Genomic DNA, 20,231 nt, shown 5'->3' with positions numbered 1-20,231 from the left:
GGGTGAACAGTGTTCTTGAACTTTGTTAACTAGCACTCATCGATTACTAAGTGCTTTGACTCAGAACTTTCACATATAAGCACATTTCTGACCTTACTCATAACACTTAGAAATATTATTTCCCTAAATACTTAAATGCTTCTCCTTAAATATATCTGGCTAACAAAACCCCAAGTATGTACACTCACATTTCTCAAAGAAAACAACTAAAGTACCTTCTGAGTAAATAATTCAAAATTATCCATTGGAAAGAGACTTTTAAAATGATGGGAAAAGGGGTGCCTGGGTGGCTCAATGGGTTAAGGCTCTGCGTTCAGCTTGGGTCATGGTCTCAGGGTCCTGGGATCAAGCCCTGCATCGGGCTCTCTGCTCGGTCAGGAGCCTGCTTCCCCCCCCCCCCCGCCTCTCTGCCTACTTGTGATCTCTCTTTCTGTCAAATAAATAAATAAATAAATAAAATCTTTAAAAAAAAAATGATGGGAAAAGAACATTTTTTTGGCTTTCAAAAAGTTTAATTCTAAAGATAGGATTTTTTATTTAGGTGCATTATAAATTTACTATAAAAAAATGAAAGCATCTGCAAGTAATATCAGTTTTAAAATAAAATCTCAGGTGTTCTGCCAAGTGAAATCGATAGATCATTATTCATGACACTGATATGATTTCCCAGGAAGGTTTTCACTTTAGAATAAAATTTTGAGTGATTTGTTCTGCTCTAAAAATCTACACTGACTTACTCTGTTGCTATCAAAATTATATAATGACAAAACACTTCCTGGTGGAATAAGAAGCAAATCATAATCTGGAGAGATGAGATGATGCACGAGCATCGGATAGTTATAGCAAGAAGGATACGAAAATCCTGATGATGATATGGCATTTAAGAAGAGCTGAGGAAATTTGGATGCTACCTGGAAAGACTGAAACCTTAAACTTGAACAAATTTATTTTGTATTTTTGAAATTGCATCTTTCCCCTTTAAATGCCTCAAGGAAACAGAACATAATTAGTAAAACAATATAACACCCAGAATAAAAAACGGATAGAAAGACACAGAATAAGAACTTTTGCCTCAAAGTTAGGCTATAGTGAATAAAAGGTCTGAAGAGCATTTAGGAAGAAAAGATTGTGATTAGGAAGCCAAAGTATCAATTTGAACTAAGTGCAATAGCTCAAATGCACTAAAATCTTTAAACGAGTTGGAAATCTAAGGGGGGGGGAGATACAAATTTCAGATACTTTATCACTAGCTTAAAATGAATTTTGGTGAAAAGTTTCCTATTTTATGGCTATTTACACTCAATTTTATTTCTGCTGAAAAAAATAAAAAAGAGAAGTTGATTATATTCCTTGAACTTTATAGCATGATTTTTTTTCATTTAAAAATATTCAGGTGGATTTTTCTTAATATATAGTACTCAAGTTGGAAAGTATTTTAGCATGTGAAATATTTTCTGAAATTGTCTTCCTAAGAGAATACGTCATTTGAAAGGAAAATACGTCCTCCTGAAGACAAATGGGAAAATTAGATAAAGTATAGAAAATAGCAACTCTACAAATACAATGTTTGTAACATAATCAAAACAACGAGGAATTCAAAAACATCTAAGAATGGAAGAGGAAGCCCCGAAATGAAAAATCTAGGACCAAACTTACATTGTAGATACCCAAAATGTTTGTTAAATCTCTGATGAGTCTACAAATTAATCATAGTTTTATAGTATTTTCACTCCTCAGAGATTTTGCCAAAACTACATCTCAATAAAAAATACCTACAACTGTAAGATTTATGCCACTTACTAATTCATAACTTCAATTCTTACAATTTTATATATGAATACTTGAGATTTAAACAAGAATACATGGCTAATTAGTGACAGAGGATGGGCTAGAACCAAACCTGATATCAAAGCTAGATTCTGGTTATTATAATGCACTGAAAATTATGTATTACTTTAAATTATATATTATGTGTAATACATATGTATGTTTAGGCTTACAAACAGATATATACACACATATAGATATGAAAACTTAAATCTGATGTAATATAAACCACATACCCATAGACATGTTTCTTCTGTTCTCACTAGCTGCTCTAGCAGCAGCAGATGGCAAAAGGCCACTTGAAAGAGTTTAAGAAGAGATAAACCAAGCATAAGTATTTTTCAGTGGAAAGAGCTTTGCATGAAAACATACACCAAGCGTATAGATTGTAGCTGATCCTTTGCTTAATTCACAAACAGAACCATTAGGAAATGTTAGCTTCACGAACCTTGTGCACCAAGTAAGAAGTCCTACAAAGACCACAGTATGTAAGGAAGAAATCAAGTCAGAGGAAGACAGACTCTCATTCTTCCAGAACTCGTTTCAACTAGAGTATATTTACAGATCTCATTTTTATGGATGATAAATTGCACAAAATTTTCAAAGCCCTCTGATGTGAAAAGAAACTGAGTAATAATGAAGACACAAAGAGCCTATTTTAAACAAAACTATTGTGCACAGCATGGTAGATCACCCCATACATAAATGGACAGCAAAACAAAATGAAACAAAACAGCAAACTAAGTACATTTTTGTCTAAAACGGGGGTAGCCAATTCCTGCAACTCTTCTCCCATAAATAAATAAATGCTTTACAATAAACAAACTATCTTTTAACATCCACTCTGGGTATTATGCTAGGTATCAAGAACATTTAAATGTTAAGAAAAAACAAAACTGTATTTGTCACGAACTAGAGAGAACATGAAACAAGTATGAACAGCAGAACATATCCTCTCAAACATAATGAACTCTGTATGCTAAAGCACTGATAAGCAGAATCACTTCTATATATATATATTTTTTTAGAAAGCCAGTGAGTTAAATATTCCCTTAAATTTCCTTAAGTATATGAAAAAATAGACTTCGTGCTTCAGAGTGCTTCATATGAACCTAATGTAATGGGATTGTGGGTCAGGACTTTATAAGGTGATTAGTTCATAAGGGCAGAGCCCTTGTGAATGGGCTAGTGGTTTTATAAAAGAGCCCACAGAGAGCCAGACCCCAATAGCCAATGCTCTCCAGAACCACAGAGCCACCAGCACAAAATTCCAGGCTGGGAGAGCCACAGGAGGGAGTCCAGGCACAGAGCATCAGCAGCCGTGGGACTACCACAAAGAACCACCTCAGCGGCGGGGTCAGCCACAGGACCACCAAAGGGGCAAAATGGCCTAGAGCTCTGCGGGCCCAACATTAGACCCGCAAAACTACGGTAACAAGACTGCTGCCCCAGTGGTTCTGGAAGGTGGGAATTCCTAACCCAGTGGGCCTGGAAAGCAGAGCAATGAGCCAAAGATGTGGCTCAAGCTTAAGGTTTTAAACTTAAGAGCAATTTAATAGCAACAGAGACACTGTCTCGAAATGGATCACACATTGAGTCTCATCCATCTGATTTAGTTGGCATTTAAAGGAGACTTATAAAATGAAACATACTACAAAGTGTTCAAGTCAAAGCTAACAAATGAAAGGATTACACCTTTAAAAAAATGTCACCCAGATAAGCTTAAAAATTGAAATACCTAACATTCACCTCTAGATTACTGTGAACATCTGCTTTCATTGTACTCAATGACAGAGCAAGCAAGAAAGGGATTTGTTAATCTTAAATCAAGCTATACGTGTATGACATTCAGCTTTACCAAGGGTCCAACATATTTGCATATATTAATATTTAATAATAAAAATACTAAAATTAACGGAATGATGCCATCTGATCTAAAGCACTGAAGAAGAGGGAGGAGTTAAAAAATACATTACCTGCAGTAATCTCCTTGCTTAGCGACCTTGGCCAGGGAGAAAATGCAGTCAACAGTTGCTAAGTGATGTACTGCTTTACACAAGGAGTGATAATGTTCGCTGAAATTCCTACAGAGGTGACAACAAAGAGGTGAACACACCAATTTCTTGGACCTGTATAAGCTGCTCAATATGGGATCGCTTTATTAGCTAAGATGAGCATCAACAAAATAACCAAGGATGATACCTAACAGTTAAGAAACATGGAAATTACTCTGGACGACTTCTCATTTTAATGTAGTAACTTGATTCCTGAGGCTTCTTTTGTTTCATTTGGATGGAAGTACATACCTTTACAATAGCTTCTATATATAAGATGTCTGCTTCTAATACTGTACTGCACATTTCACATGTCAACTAGATTCAATGAACACAAATGTCATGGTCATTTTCACTCAGCTTAAATAACATGAACTACCCAGATGGGTCAGCTTGCCTTTGTGCTTCTCCTTCATATCATCATCCAAACTAGGATTAACAGTTTCAGTATCTTTCTCTCACACCGAATGGGAAGGTTCTCGATGCTGGGGTCCACCTTTGTCTGATTTTCCTATCATTATTAGCACAAACATCTAGCCCGTAACTTTGGTATGCAGGACACGATGCAATAAATTTCATTAAAAGCAAGCAAATAAAGTACTTTTTTTCAGTGATCTTCAGTTATCTTATTAATAATGCATACATAAATTAAATTTTAGATTTGAAAAAATAATGATTAGTGCCTCAAATCTTTGGCTAATTAAATAGGTTGTGATCTAAAGGCTTAAAAACTTTTATTGAAAGACTTATTCAGAAAAAATACAGGAATATAGGCAACTGCTTTCCCTTTTATTTTTTTTTACTTAAATTATTCCATTTTTTTTCTTCTATATTTTTTTAAAGATTTATTTACTTTGGAGAGTGTGACAGCACAAGCAGGAGGGGCAGGGAGAGAGAGAAAGACTCTCAAGCAGACTCTCCATTGAGCACGGAGCTGATGCAGGCCTTAAGCTCATGACCCTGAGATCATGACCTGAGCTGAAACCAAGAGTCAGACATCTAACCAACTGTGCCACAAGAGTCAGACGTCTAACCAACTGTGCCACCCAGACACCCCAAATTATTCCATTATTTCATACCACAGGTATCCCTTTCAAAGAAGATTCCCCCCAAAATAGATTATTAGGTTGAATTCTTCTGTTAAAAATGATTTCTCTGTTGTACTATGGGTTTCAGAAACTTTGAGATTTAATCTGCTTCTTAAATCCGTAAGTTTTAGAATGCTTCCTACCTTGAAAAGGATATCCAGGTTAATTTACTATGTGATCAGTTATTCCTATATTATCACTATATTGATTTTTTGGAATCTGAAATATGATTTTTCTAGTAATATTATAAGGGATTCCATGTAAATGACCTTTCCAGATAACAGAAACAACATTTTAAGTACCCAGTCATATTTTTGTGTTAACTTTATGAATTGGGAAATATACTTATAGCATATTTTACACTTTTATATCTGAATAGTTAGAACATAATAAATATAATTTACCTATTTCTCACTAAATTAAGGTTCATTTAAACAAGCAAGAATCCCACGAACAGTGTTAAGAGTCTGTGGAAAATCCCGAACCCGAAGAAGACTCGCCCCTGGCATCGGACAAGCAATGCTCAGTTGCCACCTTAAAAATGAAGATGCCACATTTTGAAGACGCCACATGCTACACGAACCTTACACTTCTGAGTGACTGCCCAGTGATCATGCCTTGTCATTCCTGGGCTGACTTCAATTTTAGATCTGATCACTGGTTTATGTGTTGGACTGTGTTGTCTTCTGCCCCTGTTCTAGCCCTTCCTATCCTGGCACTCTGTTTTGCCAGAGAGCAGCCATATTTGATGTCTCTGCTCTTGCCTCTCTGGAATATGAATATCTAAGTATCTTTGGCACTAAATACCAGCCATTTTTTCCTTCACTATCATGCACTGCTTCTCAGCTCTTATCCGGGCCACCAAGACCCTAATTAATTTGCTATTATCTAGGAGCCTTAGGTTGAGGGTAACTGTCTCTCATGATATTCTAGTGTCCGAGACTGAACTGAGTGACATAGCTCTCAGTGGGTTCCATTTCAGTTAAAAAAAAAAATAAGGAAAAATAAGGCAGAGATATAAGGTAATTATTTTGATAGAGACAATAATGTTCTTTCTCATGTCAATTATATAAATAAGACACGTGAATAAAATGAAACACTATCATAAACCTTTAACATCATTATCATAACCTAGAAAGTCTTGATTGACTTCTTGATCTTTGTCCATTTGCTACACTTTTCCAAATTTCAAAAAGATTACCTAGAAAAAGAGAATGACTACCAAAGAGATTTCTGTTTAGAATGATGCCTATAGGTTCACCAAAGGCAAGCTCTACAGCCTGATGGTAAAGGGCACAAGCTACCACCAGACACCCTGCATTGAATCTTGGCTCCAACCCAATGTAGGCAACTTACTTCTTTATTCATTTGTTAATTGGGGGTGATAATATTTCAGTCCCAGAGATCTTGGGAGGAATAAGGGCCTAATATACCTGAAGTGCTTAGATGAGTGGCTTATCGCTAAGGACTCATGAAAGGCAACTGTACAACTCTCTTCCCAACTTCAGTCCAGCAGCAGCTTGAAATCAACCACAGTAGGAGTATTTACACTACAGTAGCCAGCAAACACCACAAACACTACTATTCTTCCAAAGAACTGGCTGTTAACCTCTTCTTTACAGTACAACATTGACTTAAACCTGTCAATCTGAACATGTAACTATTAATAAGTCCAAATATGAAACATTCCTGGAAGCAATGGCAAGGACACTTAAAAAAAATCTCATAAAAAAACACAAAAGGTGGAGCTCTTGGGTGGCTCCGTTAGTTAAATGTCTGCCTTTGGCTCAATTCAGGATCCGAAAGTCCTGGGATCGAGACCCCCGTCAGGTTCCTGCTCAGTGTGAAGTCTGCTTCTCCCTCTGGCCCTCCCCCCAGCTCATGCTCTCTCTAATAAATAAATCAAATCTTTAAAAAAAAAAAAAAAAAAGGTGGGGGACTATTCTAGATTCAACCACAAAAGAAACATAATAACAAAATGTAACATGTGAAAGTTGAATAGAGCTTTCATTTAAAAATGGGGGGGTAGAATTAACTCAATATTCCTTAAATTAATAATTTTTCTTAGATGTGATAATGGTCTTAAGATTATATAGTAGCGGGCGCCTGGGTGGCTCAGTGGGTTAAGCCGCTGCCTTCGGCTCAGGTCATGATCTCAGGGTCCTGGGATCAAGGCCCGCATCGGGCTCTCTGCTCGGCGGGGAGCCTGCTTCCTCCTCTCTCTCTGCCTGCCTCTCTGCCTGCTTGTGATCTCTCTCTGTCAAATAAATAAATAAAATCTAAAAAAAAAAAAAAAAGATTATATAGTAGCATGTCCTTAGTTTTAGATGTATGCTTAATTAAATATTTAGGGGTGAAGTGTTATAATGTCTAAATTGTACTTTAAATTGGTTCAGGAAAAAAGTGTATGAGAGATATAAATGTGGCAAATGTTAAAACTTGATAAATCTAGGTGAAGAGTATATAGGTATTTATTTCAAATTTCCCAGATTTAAAATTCTTTAAGATAAAAAGTTACAAAGAAAATATTCAGGATGTAAAAAAAATAAAAAAAATTTAAATGGAGATAATAAAAACAGAACTAAACCTTTCTTTTTCAACTATGAAAATGTTAAGCGTTTTTATAAGTAAAGGAAGTCCAAGGTGGCATTTCAAAAAGGGACTCTACCAAACATCCTCAGCAACTAAATATTAGTACAGTAACAATAAAGTATATTAGATCTCTCATTAAAGACTAAGATGAGCTTACATTTCAGTGGATTAAAAATAAAATCAGAGAACACATGTACTCAACTATTTTATGGCAGGTCACAAGCAGTAATCTCTACTTTTCTTTTTGATGGAAAGATTTTCCGGTCTGTTTCTCATAGCAAAAAGTCAGATTATATTTTTCATTGTAAACTCACTCTAGAAAACCAAGCCATTCAGCACTGCAGTCAAGGACTAGCTGCTCCCGGAGCTGATTCAGATGTCTGTAATTTTCTACAATAAAAGGAGAGTGAAAACGGCTCACAGCTTTTGTGCTAGAAGAGGGGAAGAAACATAAATAGGAAACCAAGGTTACTAAGGAATCACTAATGCCATCACTTCAGAAAATCAAAGTAGTTATTTATCATTCTCTGATGAACCTTGAAAGTAAATAGCTGTAAACACAGAACATTCTTTAATTATGGTGCTGAACTCTACTGATTCCAAAGACCTTTGTTGTAAATAAAGTACTTGGAGTTCATAGAACTTTGTTCAGGAGCTCTGAAATGCATTTCAAATTACATCCATATGGCAAAGTCAAAGTTTATAATTTCCATTTCATAAGCAGAAGGCTTTTTTCTTTAAATTACTCTAAATGAAAATGCTAGCTTATTAAAAAAAAAGATCAGAAGCAAGTAAGTCTTGACAAAGCTGGATACACTGATGAAAGTCCTACTATTCTTTATGTTTTATACTTTTCTGTAGAATTAATGTATTTCAGTGAAAACAGAAAAATATAAAGAACTACAATGAATAGTGATGCATTAATTCAGGAGGCAATCAAAGAGGAGGAATGTTTTATGATCTAGCTGTAGATTCACAGTGGCCCCAGAGGGAAACAAATAGGATGTGCTCCTCTCGTGGGCCTGTGCACTGTCTCTGCTCCTTCATCAAGAAGGTAGAGCACAACAGGGGATACCACCAGTTCCCAGTTAAAAAAATCTGACCAAGGCTCTAACACTAACCACTTACTTGCTACTTGTGTGACCTTAGGCAAATATAAGTGACCTTTTCTAAACATCCCTTTCCTCATCTATAAAATAGGAATAATGATAGTATCTACCTCATAGGTACTGTTGAGAGAATAAGACAGTGCTTAGCACAGTATCTATGTCCTATGTCCTTAGTCCCTAATGTTAAGAGTTGTTCTGTGGAGGAGGTGACTGCTACTGCTGTTGATGTTACTATTTCGATTGGACTTCTGAGAAGAGATCAGGGTTGAGTGATAGGCAGGTGATGAAAGAGGGTAATTACTGTTCTTTATTTGCTCCCCAACTCCTGTCACAATTATGTTTAATTTGGCCGGTTATTGTACTAGGAGTGACTTTCATATTCAAAACCTGATTAATAGGGCGCCTGGGTGGCTCAGTGGGTTAAGCCGCTGCCTTCGGCTCAGGTCATGATCTCAGGGTCCTGGGATCGAGGCCCGCATCGGACTCTCTGCTCAGCAGGGAGCCTGCTTCCCTCTCTCTCTCTCTCTCTGCCTGCCTCTCCGTCTACTTGTGATCTCTCTCTGTCAAATAAATAAATAAAATCTTTAAAAAAAAAAACCACCTGATTAATATTCCAGCCTATCCTTGTCAAGTTTACGATAGTCAAATGACAAATAAAAATAATAATGAACCTCCCCAAAACCACCTTATTTATTCATTCAATTTACATCATTGAATGTTCAAAGGATGTTGATACTGATTTATCCTTTCCGTGTTGCTTCTGAAATGTCATCTAGATTTCTATGCAAACATATTCATCATAGCTTTCTCTTCTGACAAAACTCATTTAGTGAAACATTTCAGCTTCTTAGATAAATAGATGTACAATTTTAAATAATTTCTTTTCATAATACATACTTTGATTCATGAGCTGTAGGACAGGACAAAGTAAATAAAGGAAAGAAAGCCTGTGAAGGAGAAAACAGCCTCTAAAATCAACAATATTAAAATCTCAGCTATAGCTTCCAGGAACACAGGAGAAAAAACAAAAAAAAAACAAAAACCAGAAAAACAATGGTAACAGAGCTAAAGAAACCCATGACTGTGCCTTTAGAATCCTTTGATAGTGGCAAATGGATACTCGTTTTTTCCTTCTAATTAAATTATAATCATTTACACATGTTAAAATTTTCTTCCATCTTTAATAGAGTTCTTTCATATAAACACTAGCTACTATCTGCTTACTTGGGCAAATGTAACATTTTCATCTCGAGTTCATGAAAGTGTATAAGTAACAGTAGCAATAAATACTTCACAACGAATACTACTCACAGGAGTATATACTTTGCTAATATCACTTCTGAAATGAGTCCCCTTTGAGAGATTAATGTCTAATCAAGGAGAAAAGGAGTCTCAATGTGGTTCGCTAATTCTGTTTTTGATTAAATTTGTTTTCATCAATTCATGATATAACTTACAAAAAAGAAGCCATAAAGAACTATTATAATTATGTGCCATGGAAAGCATCAAGAATAAAGAAATGCAGAGCTCAGTGAGGTAGAAAATGAAATTTTAGCTTCCTAAAAGAAATTTCAGGAATAGCACTCATCAGGAAGGAAATTCAAGCAATCAAATTAATCTTATAATTGAAGATTCCCCAATATTTTCTTTCATGTGTTTAAAGTGTACTCTGAGGTATAAGAATAAAATGATAATTTACAAAACAGGAAAACAAATGTATACAAACAAGACACTCTTGGGAAAAAGTATTTTTAAACCAATGATAAAAAGAATTTAAAATAATTATTTTTTCGGTGAGAAGTTCCATAAGAAAACCAAAGGGAAAGAAATACTTTTTATGTCAAGGAGGTGGTTATCTTCATTCCAGTAGTGTACAGGTATACAAATGTCATTATAATTCACATTAGTAAGAAAAAATGTAATTTGAAACCCACCTTCCAACCTTAACCCAATCAGCTGGTATACAAGATACAGCAGAATTCTTTATTTCAATCATAAACTAAAAGAAATACAAATAAAAGTTAGATATTTAAATGATTAACCATTATTAAAGCTTTCTCAAAATTGTGCTCTAAGTTTAGTAAATACTATTCTAAATATTCAAAATAAATCCAATATTGCTAATATGAAAGTTCATATATGTCCATACAACCAAATACCACTAATTAGGGTTGCAATACTTGGGATAAAGTACAATGTGTACTGAGCAAAAGTTTGTAATAAGCATGTAACTTGGCACTTTAACGTTTATAACATTGTCATGGCCATTACCAGTGGTGATTTTTCTTTTTTTAACAGCCTCTTTCATTTATTAGTACCACTTAAGAATTCTATTACACAGTAGTAAGACTGAAGTTCTACGTACATACAATTTTAAAATATCAATTATGATGTGCTATACCAGTTTCATATGTGGCCTATCCCCTATTCTGAACAGAAGAGGACTTATTGTCAGTTTTTATCCATAGAACCCAAGGTTCCTAAGAGTATCCTCATGAAAAAGCACTGATTTCTTCAGGTATTAAGGGAAGAAGAGATTTCTTTCCATGAGAATTTTCTTAAAGTTTTCACTTCCGTGAATCATATCTTTATAGAGCTGTGTTCTGCAAGCAAGCTTTTCTGAAATCAATCAGGAAGCAAGTGAAATCAACTGCGTCTGTCATGCCTTTCCCTTTTAGCATTAGTTGTATATCACCTCTTCTTCCTGCTCACTCTCCTATATCACTGTAATGAAATTCAGTGTTTTATTTAAATGCATAAAGACACACACACTTATTTTATAGAGGAGGAAACCCAGAAGCTCTGTGGCTACCACTAAATTTGAGATGGCCACAGGAACTTTTTTTTACATATACCAGTTTTATAACATTTCTGGTATTTATAATATAAATATATATGCATTAATATAATAATATGCATATTATTAATAATATTGGCCTATCTTTGATTTTTTTTTCTATATAGTTTTTACACTAAATGTAAAACAGAAATTATTGGTTAAATTTAAGAATTTTCATCCTTAGAAAAAATTTTGGGACTTATCATGTCTTCTTGTATAGAGAGGAATTAATACAATTTCAAATCTGCCCCACCCAGTTAAACAGCGAAGAGTCAAGACTCTGAAAGAGCTCCCTTAGATTACAAAAACTGAGGAAAAACCCACAAGATAAATATCATTGACAAGAAAGATAAAAGCACATTAAGACCATGCTAAAAAATTCTGCTTAAACTTTACTTGTAAATGTCCTGCAAGAAAGGCATATTGATCTTTTTATCAAATAATTCCGGGAAGAGCTAAGCCTGCAGCAAACAGCAAAATGCAGGGTCACAGTGGCTCATGAATACTTGGCAAGGACACATCTAGATCCACAAAAACGAACATAGAGCTCCACAGGAGTTACTGTGTAGGGAAGACAGAAATATGGAAAAGAAGCTAAAACTACCTCAGTGGGATCACTGGGTGCCAGGTAGGTTGGCTGGCTTCATCTGCCCTAACACTGCAGCACAGGGGACTGGATTAAAATCTGTGCCTTAGACACATCACAGATCACTTCTAGTCACAGCCCTTTAGAGCAGGCTGGGGAAGGTTTGGACGATAACGGTTCAATCTGTAAGGATCAATGGTCTACTTCAAGGACAGCAGCTCCTCAAAGAGGCCATTTGCAGAGCCAATACTCGATGGAAAAGAGAGTAAGAGTTGGGAAGGTCCCCGTGGATCTCCTGCTTGTTAGACCCCTGGGGTTACTTCTTCAAGTTGGTGCTGGTCGTGTGTGTCCTCCTTGTCTCAGCTGGGTTTCTCTTCAAAATTGTCATCTACTAGCAGGTTTTTGTTTTTTGTTTTTTTTCTCTTCTATACTGCCTAAGGAACAGGAAATTTTCTCTTTGCTTCTTTTTACAAACATTCTAAGAATGAGCAGACAAGGTCTTTTAAAACCTTTATTGCTACAGAAAAGGAAACTAAATTTGGAAATTAACGTGTATTTCAGAAATCTTAGAGAATTCTCATAGCACCCTTCCCTGCTCTATAGTTCCTGACTTTGTTTCTTAGGTGTTGATGCAAGAAGTATGCCTTGATTTGTTCTAGAAATTTCTCATAACTGCTGGGATCCAATTCTATCCTGGTTAAAACATGTCAGGTTTGTTACTCAAACTGCAGCCTGTTGTATCACTGGGCTTGGATCATTGCTAAGTTTGCTTAATTCACTTCAGAAACTGCTCTCTGTTTTCTTCAATACACACTTACCCCATTCCTACTCTCCCTCTTTTCTTTCTTCTCTCTCAAAAATTTTCCAAATATTTTTTCTTTGGAAGTAAGATTTAATAGAGAATGCTTTTCACATCTTAAACACACTAAGCAGAATTTGGATATTTTGCATGCTGTGCATTAATAAAAATTTTTTAAAAGATTTCCCCCTCAGTATTTCTTCCCTTTTCCTTAAGAATACTACTACTTACCAATACTGCCTCAAATCTAAATACCACTCCATATTTGATTCAAGGTCAAAAAATGAATCTCTATATATACAAAATATGAGAAAAATTATCACAGAAGCAGTAAGCTAAGTTTCTGCTTTCATTATTTTCTTACAAATACTTTCAGAGTCAGCGATAGTAACACACATCTTATAGTATTCTAATGATTCCAAAAACTGGGAACTGGTAAAAAAAGGAAAGTTGTCAAAAGTATCACTGGCTTGACAATCTACTTATTTTTACTAATAACAAAATCCATGTACTGCATAGGCCTGCTAAAACAGGTTTTCAAACAAATTATTACAAAGTTATAAAATTTCAGAACAGAAGGGTATAAAATAAGAAGCACAAACAAAATAAGGGTTTTTTCCTGCCTTCCTCTCTCACTTCTCAGATATAATCATATTTAACAGAGTCTGTTCTTGATCCTATAAGTCTCTTTAAATAATTTGTTGATACCATTAGTACAATTTTTTAAGAGAAAATTTGACTATAAAACAATGCTGAATATCTAGAATTCATTTGTTGTTTGAATAGAATCACTAATTCTCCAAAATGTTATAAAAGTGATTCTGTATTGATATACTACTCAATTTCTATAGGTTTTTTTAAGAACCAGTAAGAATTCATCCCACAGTTAATAACTAAGAAATTTCTTGCCTCAAACTCATCACCTTAACCTAATAAAGGTTATGTAAAGAATAAGATAATTTATTTCCCTAATTATTTATAACCCAATTTCATCTCCATTCTGTGCTTTTTCTTAAACTTCACTGCCACACTGATTAAAAAAAGGAAAAAAAAACCTAATCTACTATTCCATATGAATTCCTGATCAGTTTTCCCCACTTTTACTGTAAAACTACCAGCTGGATCCAGGGCTATCTTCCCAAGACTTCAGCTTTATTTTAGTTTGTTCTAAACTGAGCTCTAAAACGTTGGGTTTCACAAAATAAAAGCCAAATGTTGATAATCCTTGTGTTAATATTTGTGAATAGTGTGAAATAAGGAACTGGTAGAAAGACTGGAGTCAGGCAGGACTGGGCTTCTGACTTATGTAACTTACCCAACTACTCCAACCCTCAGTTTTCTTCACTACAAAATGAGAATAACCCCTTTCTCTGTTATTACAAGTGCTAAATAATATATGTGCAGTGCTTAGAACCATTCTGATCAAGTACTTGACAAATATATTAGTAGTTACCATATAAGAAGAACATTTACGTGGGATTAACCTATGATTAAAACTCACTTTCATGTAGTTTAACTCAGTTGGTCTTTGGAGCAGTCTCACAACACAGGTGATTCGGCCCTGGTCACACAGCATGTACGTGGGGAAAGTGACGTTTAGACACCCAGGTTTCCCTACTATAATACCAGTGGTTACCAATTTTCCACTACATATCTTTTATTGTTATTAAGCAGTTTTGATCATCTCATTTTCAATAAATAGCCTGGAACAGTGGGCTAAGGTCACTTGTTTGTTTTGCAAGATCCAGACTGCATAGTGAAACTAAGTGATGCAATTAAATATTTGGCTGGGGGGGGCAACTAAGTATAAATACTGTCAAATCAATTTCCTGTTATATAGACTTCTATGTGGAATACACTGTGAAACATCTGCCTGAGTCCTAAAGATGTGAGTCCAAAGACAGACTGACAATCTTATTAAGTCAGTCTTAATACTATGGTCTATTAAATGGCACAAGATTGAAAAATACTTTAATAAAGATTATATTCTGCTGTAGGGTTTCGTATTTCAAATAATTACACAAATCAGCAGTCTTTTGACTAAATATATAAAGTAATGCAAATGTTTTAAGATTTTATTTGAAATTAAGCTCTTCCCCATGACAAAAATAAATCCCGAATAAAAGTTCATCCACCCAATGGAAATTATTCACAAATTTCCTATTTGTGATTTTAATGAAGTAGAATTTCTCAAATTCCCTCAGTTAGGATCTCTATATTTTATTAAACATAAGATACAGAAGTAGCATGCCTTAAGACTCAGAATAAGACCAAAGGATACAACCACATTCAAAAAGCATACTTCTTCCTGATTCTCACTCAGATATTAATAATATCAAACTTTACACTGAAGTATGCATACTAAAAAACACGTTCTGAACAGCACTTATATCATCTTACGGAAGACTCACTAATTGTAGGTCTTCATTATAGTTCGGTTTTTTGGTTTGTTTTTTTTCTTGGTATTTGTTCTCTAGCAGCTACCAACTTTGTAGTTCTCTACCAACTTTGGAAGGAAATCCTGAGTTTCAGTCACTGTGTGATCCAACCTACACAGGTGGTTCACTCCATATCATTTCATTCTCTGCAGGCCAGAGATCAAAGACTAACTTCTTTTCTCCTGGATTTAGGTGAAATGAATCCTATAAGTAATTATTTACAAGAGTCATGTTTTCTATAATACAATTTCAACAAATAATACTAAAGCACATGTAACATCAAGTTGCATAATTTTACCAAGAAAGTAAACAAACACATAAAATACTGTTATTAAAATCATTCTTACCCACACAAAGTAGTACATCATATTTCCAAGGAATAAAAGAGAAAATCTGAAAACAAACTTTCATCCTCTCCTTGGATTTTTGTTTACTTTTTAAAATAGCTTTTCTATTTGAGATAAATGGATGCAAAATAAAAGTATGTTTGACATTACCTCTTGTCCTGACACTGTCACATATTGTATAGAAGGATTTTTTAGTATTTTTCGTATTTCTTGCAAATGTATTTGGATCTTGTCAGTAACTTCTTGAATTTCATCTTTCCTCTTTTTTATTAAAGGGAACTCAGTAAGGTCTTTGAATAATTCAGTTTTATTTCCAGTCCTAAAAAATGAAAAAAAATGCAGAAACATATACTGAAGCATGCTACCTATACCAGTTATCAATTATTTTTCCCAGCATGAGAAAAGACCAAAGGGTTGGGAATCAGGAAAACAAGGCTCTAATTCCAGCTCTGTCACTAAATATTTATGGGTCAGTTTCTTAATTTCTTTGAAGATAGACAAAATTATCCTAACATCATTTTCATTTTGCAAGTTCACGATTCCCATGGTGAAAATGAGAGATAAAATTAAATATCTGTTGTTCACCTATGAAGAAAATAAATATGAATGTCAATACTATCTTTTTTTCCCTCTTAATATAGAGCTCTTTGTGGAATGAACTGTAGAATGACTACCTTGTAAAGGTAACTTTGCTTCTGAGGTTTCTAAATATAAAGCAGACTACCGCTGGACATCTAGGAAATAAGGGTAAGATGCCATCTGACTCACACTTTTGAATTAATAAACTGCTACTACTTGCTCTGCCTGGTCTTTATCTTTCCATCATCTGGTATTGTATCTGTCCTAGGTATTGTATTGTATCCTAGATAATGAACTGCCTACGTTTTGGGTGGCAGAGTGTTACTTCCAGCTATCATGGACAGCCTTTAGCATCCCATCATATTTCTAATTTCAAGTGCAACTTCTACCAGTACCATGAGGGAAGCTTATGAATGCACACAACAAATGGCAAATCTGTTAGTTCTTCCTTTTCAGCAGTGACAGTAATCTAAGAGTCTACAACTTACTTGGCAGCTTGTTCATTAAGGATCCTTAAGTAATGCTCCACTGGACTAAGGAGTTCAGGAATTTCTAAAATAGATGTCTGCAGCAAGTCTGACCGAACGTGGGAATTAACAGCAGGTATTAATGCTTGAAATTCTGACTGCAGATGATACAGGGTTTTGACAATCAAGAAGAACTCTTGCGTAGAACACTGAAAAAATAAGTTTTTTTGCTAAATAACAAGATATTTGAATATGAAGTTTAATTAGCAGTCTTTTAATTAGTGGTGTTTATTTTTTTAGGTAATGGTCTTTTTAAAGTTAGAATCAGAATTAAAGAAAATTTTAATTTATTCTATAAACTAGTTAGTTGAAATAAAGTATTGTTGATACCTACTAAAGTTAAACCAATAGTTCGAATACTTCATAACATTTTAAAACTCTAGAGAAAATAATTTGGGCTGGGGAGAGTAAAGCCAATACTTGTTCAATAATTTTTCATTTTAAAATATATTGACCATATAGCAAAAATGCAGTAAGCAATGTCAAAATTATAAAGGACAATTCTGGGGAAATAGCTACAAGACATGTGAGGAGTAAATGGCAAAATTCTTCCCATATAATGAGCTCTTCTTACAAATTGACCTGGAAAAGATAAATAACCCAAAGAATAATGGCTAAGTGAACTGAATATGCAGCCCATTTAAAAAAAAATGTCCAATAAGCACAATTAACCTCCCACATAATTAGAACAAGCAAATTAAAATGACAAGATAGCATTTGTCATTTAACAGAATGCCAAAGATTTAAAAACCTGGTAATAGCTAAGTCACACAGGGTATTAAAAAAAACACTTTTTTATACAATTAGTAGAGGCATAATTTCAAAACTATTTGAAGAGTAAAGTGCATATGGCTTTTTGACTAAATAATTCCATCTTAAAAATTAAACAAAAGCTATAACAAGTAGTAAAAAAGTATGTGTAACTGAATGTTTATAGTAGCACTATTGGTAATAATATTAAAAAGATGAATAGGAAACAAGTATCATAACAATTGGGCTCTTATTAGGAAAAGCTCATACAATGTGATAGTATTAAACAGCTAAAAATTAAGACATCTGTATATATATATTGATGTACAGATCACACAGAACTTCATAATTTCAACATGTATTAAATACACATAGCATATGTTTATACTATATACCATATGTGTATTTATACATAAAATTTCATTTTTGCTTCTTCATATTAAATGCATTATTCTACATAAATAAAAATATAAATAAAAAATATCTGGGAGGGCACACATGTTAATTTTAGTTACCTCTGGGTGGTGTGTATTCTGGGGAAAAGTAGAGGAAAATGTTTTATTCTTTATTTCATACCTTTATACACAGGTTTGCAATTTTTAAATACGAACACAAGTAATTTTTACTTTTGGAACTTCTGATAAAGAGAATAAGCTGAACATGTACATCTAATTTCACACTATCTTGAAACTACAGTCCAAGATTGTTTAAAAAGGTGTAAAACCTCAAGAATAACTAGAAGACAAGACAATAGTAACAACATCTTGGAAACTATAAAGTAAATGGATGAGGGGTAACTGACTTAGACGATTCAAAATACTAGCATTTTAAGCTGGCTGTGAGGAAAACTAGGACCCAACCTGAGTTACACCAAGAATCCTAAAAGACTCAGAAACTAGTGGCACAAATTATCTTTGGAAGTGGAAGCTGGGGGTGGGTGGGTGGGTAGAACAGACTGGTTACAAATGAATTAAGAAGCAATTATCCCTCAATATTCTATCCATGGCACTGAGCAGCCACTATTTTCCTATCCAACAAAAGACCAATTTTATTCTCTGGAGAAGGAAAAACACAGAGTACCCGAACCATCTTCAGGCACACTGAAAGATGAGAATACTACCAAAAGCAAGGGATTAAAATAAGAGAAAACGGAGACTCCCAGTTGCCTCCATCTAGCTCCCAGAACATTGTTAGCCATTCAGGAGGCGGAAAGAGTCCCTGGGGAATCTCACAGGCCCAAGAGGAAAATTCTGAATATACTAAAGCAGGAATTCACCCCTAAAATGTATCAGCTAGTACACTGTACAATTCACCTCATATTTTGCAAGCCATATTCATCTAGAGACCTTCTTATCAGCATTTCAGCTTTCCACTCTTTAAAAATGATCAGACATCAGATGAAAAATTCTACCATGAAATTAAAAAAAAATCAATCAACAAATACTAGAGGGAATACAGCCTATATACATAGAAGAAAAGGTCTTTAAAAAAAAAACTCAGTATTACTGTTGGTGGGAATGCAAGCTTGTGAAGCCACTCTGGAAAAACAGTATGAAGGTTCCTCAAAAAAGTTGAAAATAGGGCTACCCTATGTCCAGCAATTACACTACTCGGTCTTTATGCCAGCGATACAAATACAGTGAACTGACAGGAGACCTGCACCTCAATGTTTATAGCAGCAATGTTCACAATGGCCAAACTATGCAAGGAGTCCAGATGCCCATCAAAAGATGAATGGATAAAGAAGATGTGGTATGCATATACAACGGAATACTATTCAGCCATCAAAGAAATGATATCTTGTCACTTGCAAGGATGTGGATCGAACTAGAGGGTATTATGCTAAGTGAAATAAGTCAGTCACAGAAAAGACAATTATATAATCTCACTCTTATGTGGAATTTAAGAAATAAAATAGGACTACAAGGGAAGGGAGGGAAAAATAAAAAAAAAAAAAGACAAAAATCAAAGAGGGAGACAAACCATAACAGATTCTTTTTTTTTTTTTTAAAGATTTTATTTATTTATTTGACAGAGAGAGATCACAAGTAGACGGAGAGGCAAGCAGAGAGAGAGAGAGGAGGAAGCAGGCTCCCTGCTGAGCAGAGAGCCCGATGCGGGACTCGATCCCAGAACCCTGAGATCATGACCTGAGCCGAAGGCAGCGGCTTAACCCACTGAGCCACCCAGGTGCCCAACAGATTCTTAATCATAGGAAACAAACAGGGTTCCTGGAGGGGAGGGGAGTGGGGTGATGGGATAAATGGGTGATGGACATTAAGGAGGGCAAGTGATGTAATAAACGCTGGGTATTGTGTAAGACTGATGAATCACTGAACTCTACTTCTGAAACTAAAAATAATACATTATATGTTAATTAATTGAATTTAAATAAAAACATTAAAAATAAATATATAAACTTAAAAAAACCAATATCCTCAGTTAGAGAATGCAACCACGAAACAAGAACAGGATACCTTTTTTTTTTTTTTTAAAGATTTTTTATTTATTTATTTGACAGAGAGATCACAAGCAGGCAGAGAGGCAGGCAGAGAGAGAGGAGGAAGCAGGCTCCCTGCTGAGCAGAGAGCCCGATGCGGGGCTCGATCCCAGGACTCTGAGATCATGACCTGAGCCGAAGGCAGCGGCTTAACCCACTGAGCCACCCAGGCGCCCCCCCCTTTTTTTTTAAAGGA

General features: G+C 34.9%; 1 protein-coding gene across 2 annotated transcripts in view; it reads right to left on the bottom strand.

The window, feature by feature from the left end:
• MSH3 (mutS homolog 3) overlaps window positions 1–20,231 on the bottom strand; it is a 184,016-nt gene that overhangs the window by 56,526 nt on the left and 107,259 nt on the right. For both annotated transcript variants that reach the window (XM_047729374.1, XM_047729375.1), the window contains exons 14-18: window positions 16,747–16,934; window positions 15,830–15,998; window positions 10,605–10,669; window positions 7,876–7,992; window positions 3,804–3,911 (exon numbers count right to left, since the gene is read on the bottom strand). In XM_047729374.1, the coding sequence (XP_047585330.1) occupies window positions 3,804–3,911; window positions 7,876–7,992; window positions 10,605–10,669; window positions 15,830–15,998; window positions 16,747–16,934 (647 nt within the window). The remainder of the gene's footprint in view (window positions 1–3,803; window positions 3,912–7,875; window positions 7,993–10,604; window positions 10,670–15,829; window positions 15,999–16,746; window positions 16,935–20,231) is intronic.

This window comes from Lutra lutra, chromosome 5 (assembly GCF_902655055.1).
Source record: "Lutra lutra chromosome 5, mLutLut1.2, whole genome shotgun sequence".
NCBI lineage: Eukaryota > Metazoa > Chordata > Mammalia > Carnivora > Mustelidae > Lutra > Lutra lutra.
This window is presented reverse-complemented; position numbering and strand designations above follow the sequence as displayed.